The 9401-nt window shown below is 38.8% G+C and overlaps 1 protein-coding gene across 1 annotated transcript in view; it reads left to right on the top strand.

Moving 5' to 3' along the window:
* Positions 1-9401, top strand: part of MBTPS1 (membrane-bound transcription factor peptidase, site 1) — a 25014-nt gene that overhangs the window by 9227 nt on the left and 6386 nt on the right. Inside the window, exons 11-17 of the mRNA XM_009320812.1 lie at positions 381-525; positions 1623-1811; positions 2409-2581; positions 3580-3695; positions 5637-5793; positions 6674-6798; positions 7790-7867. Of these exons, the coding sequence (XP_009319087.1) occupies positions 381-525; positions 1623-1811; positions 2409-2581; positions 3580-3695; positions 5637-5793; positions 6674-6798; positions 7790-7867 (983 nt within the window). The remainder of the gene's footprint in view (positions 1-380; positions 526-1622; positions 1812-2408; positions 2582-3579; positions 3696-5636; positions 5794-6673; positions 6799-7789; positions 7868-9401) is intronic.

The following is a 9401-nucleotide window of genomic DNA, read 5'->3' as shown; positions in this document are numbered from 1 at the left end:
GAAGTGTCTATGAGAGCTAAATTTACTTTCTCTTCTAGCCTCAGATGTTATGAATAATGTAACCTAGAACACAATGGAAAATACTTAAGTTTTAACTTTCCAGAATAAGAACACTCTCACTGTGCTGAAAAGCTGCTTTTGTTTTGTGAAAATCTTTTCACAAAACTTAAAATTAAAAAAAAAAAAATTAGGGGGGGAAGGAAGAAGATTTTAGGGCAGATTTGGGAAGCGAGGGGAGAGCTTCATAGAGTAATTATGACTGGCATGTTTTATCTGTAATTTTTTCATAGTTACATATAGTGGCATGTTCTTCTGCTGTTTATTGATTTTTTTTTTTAATTTTTTTTTTTTTTAATTTTACCTCCTCTGTCCTGCTGTAGTTTGAGTCCAAGCTATATTGACTTGACGGAATGTCCCTACATGTGGCCCTATTGCTCTCAGCCCATATATTATGGAGGGATGCCAACCATTGTTAACGTTACTATCCTTAATGGTATGGGAGTCACTGGGAGAATTGTAGACAAGGTAAGATTTAATGTTGTTCAAAGTCCTGACTCTTAATGTTGCTAACAGCTGCCCAGAAAAGACTATGAATTTCGTAGAACAAATCAGATTTCTTACTGCTGAGAGCAAGAAATGCAAAATGTTTGATTTTAAAGGACGCACCCAGATTAGTGAGATTTGTCAGCATGAGCTGTCTACAAGTTTTCAAGCAATGCATTGGTTTCAGGGGCCTGTAGCATTTTATCTTTGTAGAACCAGTTTGGATTGACAGGTACTTAGAGATTTCTTTGTATTCTCTGATAGCATTTAAAATCTTCTGGATAGACTTTCCTCATCTTTTTTGTTTTTTTGGTGTGGAGCATAAGCAATCTCAGTAAAGGATCCTGACATTACAAATCATGCCTCTTCCATGGGTCAAAACGACCTGCATGTATTGACTTACCAAGGTCTGGTGCAAAACCTGTTCTCATACATCAGTGATGTTGAGCATGTTGGTTGACTAGGGAGGGTTTGGTTTTTTTTTTTCCCCATTAAGTTTGAAGTAAGTTTAAATGTAGAACAGATTTGGGAATTGTTACAAGTTAAATAAGGCACCTATCCCAAAACTAGCCAATGTAAATGAGCTTAATTTCAACATTTTAGTGTGAATCCTGAGGTCTGTTTTAGATTTAAGCTTACATTAAAGGGTATTGAAGCTCTTACGCAACACCATTAGCTTATGGTAATACTCAGATGCAGCAGATATAATTTGCCTGTGTCTGTTACAGCGATAGCTCTCTTGGTTACTGAAAGGAAATTTTGTGTTCTTCCCAATAAATTCTTGCACAGGACCCCAAAACATTAAAACAGGTGCACTCAGGCATCACGCTGATCAGATAGCTTCTTAGAGAGCCCTGCCTCTGAAAAGTCTATAGTTGAATCATTAAGGCTGTGACGATTAGGTTGATTCACTGACACAACACCAACCTTTTGGGCTTTGAGGACAGAATTTAATTTGACGTAATCTTCAGAAAAGCTAAGATTTGTTATTTCTGCGTGCAGTGGAAGAGGGCTATGTGTGCAAAAATTAGTGACTGCAAATACCGTTTTACCAATGTTCTGTATTCTACATTTCACAGCCAGACTGGCAACCCTATCTCCCCCAAAATGGGGATAATATCGAAGTGGCTTTCTCCTATTCCCCTGTGTTGTGGCCTTGGTCCGGATACTTAGCAATTTCTATCTCTGTAGCAAAGAAAGCAGCATCTTGGGAGGGCATTGCTCAAGGTCATGTTATGATCACAGTATCATCCCCTGCAGAAAATGAAGTAAGTTCTGTGCATTTTGGTTTTTCTGTGTTAATAATTATTAAAACTGCTTCCCAATATGCAAATACCTTCTTTTTAAGGGGTTGCTCTGGTCCTGTCATTTGAAGCATAAATTAGATTGGGGTCAGGAAATTGAAGAGTACAAATAATAATCTTTATAGTTGAGAGCAGGATTAACCTGCGAATTGAATATGCTTTAGAATCAGAAAACCTCTCTTTGAGACCAACTTCACAATTTCATTTCTTTACTGTGAATTCAAGTAATGTATTTTGAAAAATACAGTACTTGAACATATTTCTTCTAGAACCATGCTTAATTGTTCCTGAGAAGTTTTTAAGGTTTTGAACGATTGAACCAAATCACAGTTGTAACATATTCCAAGTATTTTACATTCTGAGCATAAATATAAACTGTTGAATGCTGAAAAAATACTATGGTGATTTAAGGCAAAAGTCATCTCTGTCTCCAGAGCTGGTACTGGTGACTAGAAGTAGATTTGATACCTCCATTTTTTTGGTCTTTTACAATCCACAGTTAACTGGTGAATGTTCCTGTGGGGGAAAAAGGATTTCACTGTAGTTTGTTCTGTCCTTCAGTCTAAGAATGGTGCAGAGCAGACTTCAACGGTGAAGCTTCCAATAAAAGTGAAGATTATTCCTACTCCACCTCGTAGTAAGCGAGTCCTTTGGGATCAATATCATAATCTCCGTTATCCACCAGGATACTTCCCCAGGGATAATTTGAGGATGAAGAATGATCCATTAGATTGGTATTTATCTCAGGTTCTATTAAATCAGTATTTCTTGATTGTGTGTTAATGATACGGGATAATTTTACTGAATGCCAGAGAGCTCTGGCCTTTTTCAATGTGGCATGGAATTATCTTTTCTAGGAAATCCATGAAAAGCACTTGGACTCTGCATGCTTTTGGTGCAGGATTTTTTTTGTGCTCTATGGTTTTATTCACATGAAATGAAAAGCTTTTAAAATGCCCATTTAAGACATTGAGATTTCTGTTTGGGTTTCGAAGTGTAGCATTTTTCTTTTCTGCCCTAATTCTCCCAGGAAGTTGAGGGGTGCCCTTTATTAGCTGCTTGAGCATTTGCTTATCAAAAAAAAAAGAGAAATTTGAAAGACTGAATCCTAAAGAAGAGACCCCTTGTCTGTTGAGGGAGTGTCTTTGAAGCAGGGAGAGGCTTGGCTGACCTGTTATCTTTCATAGATGGAGAGAGAAACCATCCATAGAAGAATCGCGTGACAATGTATAAGTGAGGATTAATTGGGTCAGTGATGAAGACGTAGGCTTTTGGAAAGCTACTTGGAGCATGCAGATATGGCAAATGGAGAGGAACTCTCTGCTGAGTTTCAGCAATTATTTACAGGTGGTCCTGTGTGCTTCTTCCAGTTAGTAGTTAAAACTGCTCTTACTGGCTCTTTTGTGAGGAGGAGGTCCTGTGAAGATCATCTGGTTTTAATGCAGCAGCGTTTCTCTGTGGTGTGATGCAAACGTGTAGAATTGTGCTTTGTAAGGAACACGCTCGATCTCCAGCTTTGACTGTATAACTAACTCTTCCCTGTAGCACTCGGAACCAGTGTAATTTGTGAAGAATTTTGCAAAGAGGAGATGGTGCTTGGAAAACTACAGGTTATCATTTGAAAAAAATGGACCTTTTAGAAAGGAAACTAGGAAGTAATCTATAATTAGATTAAAATCAGATTTCTGCATGCCAGATTTAAATGTCTTCAACACTTTTCTCTTTTCCTAAGGAATGGTGACCATATCCACACAAACTTCAGGGACATGTACCAGCACCTGAGGAGCATGGGGTACTTTGTTGAGGTTCTTGGTTCCCCGTTCACATGTTTTGATGCAAGTCAGTATGGTAAGCATGAGTTAATTGCCTTGTTCTCTGTACTGTTAACTTCTTCCTAAAATGGCCTGGTTTTTGGAAGACCAAAAACGTGGGGGCGCAAAGAAAAATTCTCATGGTAGTAGAAAAATATTATAACAGTGGGTGTATTTATTATTTATATGCTGGTATTTAGTTGTGTAAAGTGTCCCTGCAGAAGCTTGCTTGGGAATCTAGTACAATTAGTGCAGTTTTCTATCCTTATGAAAAAATGAGAGGGAAAGCCCACCTCTGAGTGGGTTAAAAGTCCCTCTGTATTCAGTCCCACAAAGGCAGACCTGTATTTGCCAAAAGATTTTTGGCATAGTCAAAATGAAGCATGATGTGAGTAGCAAACTGAAATCAAAAGTGTCCATTCTGTTGTGTTGGGTTTTTTTTCCGTGGCAGTGGCATTTTAAAACACTGATCTTTGTGGATAGATAAGAGAGTGGGGAAAGTATTCTATTCAACTGTATGCGATAGCAAAGCAGCGTGTGGCTTGTTTCTTCTGTGTTCATCAGGAAGGAGATTTGATAGGTTTGCCAGGCAGGGGACAGAGCAAGCAGTCCGTGCTCTTTTCTGCTCCAGTGTGCCCCTCTATTTAACCATGACATGCTCCAACAAGAGCCTCTTCTCTTTTGGGCTGCAATGTTCTTCAGTGGACTGGAAAGTGAGGGTGCATTCTCCTGACAATTTTCTAGTTCTGGAAATCTTATCCGTAGTAATCTTTTGTTTATCTTGATTCTTCAATAAATATCTCACCATTGCTTTTTGAATTCAGTGAATGTGCAACTGGATACAGAAATGGTAGCCCTTAAAAAAGTAACAAAATAGTTTCTCTTCTGAGACCACTAGTTTTATAGTTGATAGGGAGCAGCATTAGGCCACTTCTCTCTCCTCTGATTCATCATTACATTGTACCTCATTTGATTAGTATTTTTTTGGGCTTCCAGAATTTCCTCAATGGGAAGAAGTGAGGGGCGAAAAATGCAGTGATCTGTGGTCCACCTACCTCTTCTCCCTAGCTTGTATTGTCTGCAAACTTGATGAGGGTGCACTGTCCCGTCGTCCATGTCATTGACATGGTTTCTACAGGATCTTTATCAGAAGGCTTTCCAAACAGACTGCCTGCACTTGTAGAATTGGCCTGGTTGCAAGGGACTGGGAGACGTGGGGTGAGCACAAGTGCATGATCAGATTGCTCAGAGTATCGTCCTGTTGAGATTTGTGTTGTCTCTGAGGGTGGAAATTCCACCACCTCTCTGGGCAGTCAGAAAGTGAAGAAGCAAAATGACTTGATGTTTAGAAGCGATCTAAAAGCATAAACATTTTCAGGGAATAAAAGTATATTTTTCTAGTTGTGTTTTTCAGTGATGCAAAGAAGGTTGTGCTTGCTTGTTCGCAGGAGTGGGAGAGGGTTATATGAAAGTGGCAATGGCACTTTTGGTCAGGTCTGCTAAAATGCAGCTGTCGTTTTCAAGGCCTGAATCAAACCAACTTTCAGAATAATTGTCGTCTACCTGACTGCAAATCTGCAGTAGTGAGCGGAATACCTTTTAGAATTGGATCTCCTGATTGTCCTCTTCTGCCACAGTTTGGCTCGGTTTATGGAGCATTTGGGTGGGACCAAACTGCAAAATATACACCTGACATATGTAGGCATTCAGTTCATGAGACCACACAAGCACGAGTCATAAGTAACATCCTTAAAAAGCATACTATGCTGCCAGACTGATTTTTGATACATTTGTAAACTGAATTGTCTTAATGTTTCCCATCCTTAAATATGACTTCTTTAGGTGAGCTGCCAGAGCACGGCACGTGGACCAGATATTGTGCAAAATATGCGCTTGTGTTGACTTTTGCCTGGGTTGCATGAATAGCAACATTACAGTGAACAGCCTGGTGAACTTTTGTTTTTGCTTTTACACACAGGGACTTTACTGATGGTGGACAGTGAGGAAGAGTATTTTCCTGAAGAGATCACCAAGCTGAGGAGGGATGTCGATAACGGACTTTCACTTATAGTGTTTAGTGACTGGTACAACACATCTGTTATGAGAAAAGTCAAGTTTTATGATGAAAACACAAGGTACTGATTTGTGTCAGTTCTTTGGGAAATAAAATGCCACAGAATTGACATTTTATGCGCGTATTACCCTAAAAATCCCAAATGTGATACACTGTACTTAGTGCTTGCGTGCTACCTGTAAGAAGGGACTACCTGAAGAGCAAAATTGACGTTAAGCTGCAGCTTAAGGAGAAGAGCTACCTATTTTATCATGACTGCAAAGGCCCCCTTGGTAATGTAATCTTCTTTTAAAGCCCAGAAAAACATTTACAATGAAAAAAAGTAAGAAAGTGGAGACTGACAAACAAAGAAGAATGGATAAATTTTCACTTTTGGGGAGCAGAATAGAAAGAAAATGTGGGTTGCAAACAGAATCGCCAGGTTGTGCACCCATTATTGAAATCATTCCAGTGTATCGTATAAAGAGAAAATACACTAGTATCGCCACTGGTGATAAAGACCCTCATAATTATTGTAGTTGTCAGCCTGTTTTGTGTTACTGTTAAGCTAGGAAGATCTGTTCTGCAGTTTGTGAGCAAGTAACATTTTGCTTCATTAGAAAAATGAGACGCAAATTACATGACCATCGTTTTTGCCTCATCTTAGCCAAACAAAGAGCATAAGACTGAATTTCTTTCTAGTAAATTGAAGTTTTCCATGGAACTGAAATGCACTGAGAACGTTACATTAGTATTATTTAACTTTTGCTCAAAAGCATTGGTGTCAAAGAGAGACAGCTGTTCGCGTGCCCCTGGAGTTAAATAAGGCTTTGAGATGTAGTTCGGTATTTAAGTGACTTTGGAAAAGTCTGCATGCGGGAAGACACCTGACTTTTCATTATACAAACTCTAGGAGTATATTCTGTATACTAATAAACTGTGTTACACTGTAATTTTTACAGACAGTGGTGGATGCCTGATACTGGAGGTGCTAATATACCAGCTCTCAATGATCTGCTTTCTGTCTGGAATATGGCCTTTAGCGATGGGCTGTATGAAGGCGATTTTACCATGGCAAATCATGAAAGTGAGTACTGGAGTCCATTGCCTACGCAGGCCACAGTGTGTTGTTTGGAAGATAGTTTTCTGTGAGAAAGATATTGAGCAGGAGTCAAGGGAACCACTCAAATTCAGTGGAGAGAGTCTCATAAGCGTGCTTAAATGATGACTTCCTTCGTAGACTGTATGTGAAAAATTTTCAGACCAGATAATGAACGTCCTCAGTTTAGGCTTGCATTCCAGGTGCTGATACTTTTGAAAAGTATTGTTGGGGTGTGTCTATATTTGTCTGGGCTATAAATATTAGTTGCTAAGATGAAGCCTTTGGTTTTATTTTTGCAGTTATGTAGAAATTTGAAATTTTGGAGGAAGAAAATGGATAGGGACTTTTTCCTTGGAATACACCAATTTAGACAGGCATCACAACATCCTGAGATGTTTTGTAAATTCCTGTTCTTGTAACCTTTTGAATTGTTCCCCCTGAAATGAATATGTTTGGTTTCAAGTTCAAACTTTGTGGTTAGGCCACAGGTCTGTGACCTTACTGTTTTCAGACTTTCTAGGTTTAGCCAGTCTTTCTGTTTATCTGACCAAGTCACTTGACATTTTCATGCTTTGTTTCCAAATCTCTGTCTTCTGAACGGTTCATTTGGAAAATGTATGTGAAAAGAGAAGGCAGCGTTGATTGAAGGAGACAGGTTCTCTGTAGTATAAATAATGACTGTTAGTGTGAAATACTACATTTCTCATGGCATTTGATTAAGCTTTTCAGTTTAAAAAAAGATGTCGGTCTCCTAAATGGCAAGATTTGAAAGCAGTACGTAAAGATGAACCTGCAAAAGCTGTGCTTAGAAATGCCTTCTCTGTGACTGCACATATTGGTCAAAATACACAAATTCAGAGCAGTGTTCCTGAGAATATTTTCTTCTGTGCTTGCTTTAACAGCTTACTGAAATACAGTGGGAAGGGAGGGAGTGTCATTTTTGGTCTTTAAACTGCAATTTTGTGATGTCTTTCAGTGAATTACGCATCAGGATGCAGTATTGCAAAGTTTCCAGAAGATGGCATTGTCATTGCACAGACTTTTAAGGATCAAGGTATGCGCTTCCTTGTCTTCTGTGTTTTAAGTAGAACTTTGGAGTCGGTGTACAGCAAAGTTACAAAGTCTAAAGGTGTAAAAACAATGGAGTGAAAAACACATCGACAGGGTAGGTATTTTTTTCATTTTGCCTAGAACATGTAGTTGGATGCCTAACAGGCAGCTGCAATATGACTCTGTATGCAATTTTTATATAGTACAGCAATATCCAAGTGTATATATAGTCTTTTATTATGTTTGCTGTATGTAAACATATCGGGGGGGGAGAGAGAGAGTGATTGTCAATTTGACAAGTAGCCTGCTAGATCTGCTTTCTCTGAATCCTTTTCATTGCAACCATGAAGCAAGAGAGCTCTGTGTTTTGCTTCTACTATCTAAAGGCAGTGTCTAAAGTAAAGGAGACTAAATACTGAATTTGAAGTTTGCCTTATTTTGTTTTTTGAAATGAGTGTTAGAGGTGAGAAACCTTTAACCTAAAACCAGCTTTCTACAGACCTCGTTTTATTTCCTTCATGAACTGGGCTGTTTTCCCTCCTGCTGCTTATTAGAGCTTTCAGTTCACAGGAGATAAAATGATTGGATGGATTTGTAAGATACAAATGGCAGGTTTATAGTCAGATGTCATCTGGGTTTTGCTGCATGTACCCATTTATACTGGAAGGTTCCTGTGATTTTTCATCTTTTCTGTTCATCGATTATCTCAGTTATAATTGTAAATATCTTGCAAACATGTCTTTTAGGTTGCCAGTTTATTACTCGGATACTTGCAGTGCTTTTGGAGGCAGGCTTTTAAATGATACTCCTTCAAAAATTGCTCTTTACAATATTGGTACAAGTGTTTCAGAAAAGGCTGAGAAGCAGATCTGTGAACCATGCCAGGGCTGCATGTAATGAAAACTGGCTCTACCTGCCAGTTTAAAGAGCAGCTGGGGTGAGGAGGGAGTAAAATTTGCCAAAGGCTAAAGCAGAGGGGGATGGTGGGAAAAAACTCACGTGAGTTGTTGTTTTGTTTTTTTTCTTCCTTTTGGCTTAGATATCCTTACTAAACAAAAATTTTCTTTGTTCCTGAATTGAAAGCTGAACAGGCAAAGTGCAAGGGTAACTAGTTAACTGCAGAGTTGCAGGGAGATGCAAGCCCAGCAGTGTTTAAAATGGGCTGAACGGCTGCTTTAAATGAGTTAAATCAAAGCCTTTGTCTTGCAGCTGCTGCTTACAGAGAGACAGATGTTGTATTTCATGGAATGTCTCTGTTCTCTTCTGTTAGTTCCATAGTCAATTTTCTTGTAGGAATAGGTAGGCATGGCAGCAAAGTAAGCTGGCAAAGAACAGTGTGCATTGTGATGGCTGATTTTTAAGTTACTGTGTCCTGTAAAATTCTGCAGAAGGACTAAAACAACATAAAGCGATTTGTAAGGCAGATCTTTCTGATTTTAAACCTGTTGCTCAAAATATTAGGATTTTTCATTAGAGAACGTTAAAGATAATCCAGGCTGTGAGGTCTTTTTCTGCTGCTCTGCCAGAAAAAAAAACAC

This window comes from Pygoscelis adeliae, unplaced genomic scaffold, assembly GCF_000699105.1.
Source record: "Pygoscelis adeliae isolate BGI_AS28 unplaced genomic scaffold, ASM69910v1 Scaffold63, whole genome shotgun sequence".
NCBI classification, from domain to species: domain Eukaryota; kingdom Metazoa; phylum Chordata; class Aves; order Sphenisciformes; family Spheniscidae; genus Pygoscelis; species Pygoscelis adeliae.
This window is presented reverse-complemented; position numbering and strand designations above follow the sequence as displayed.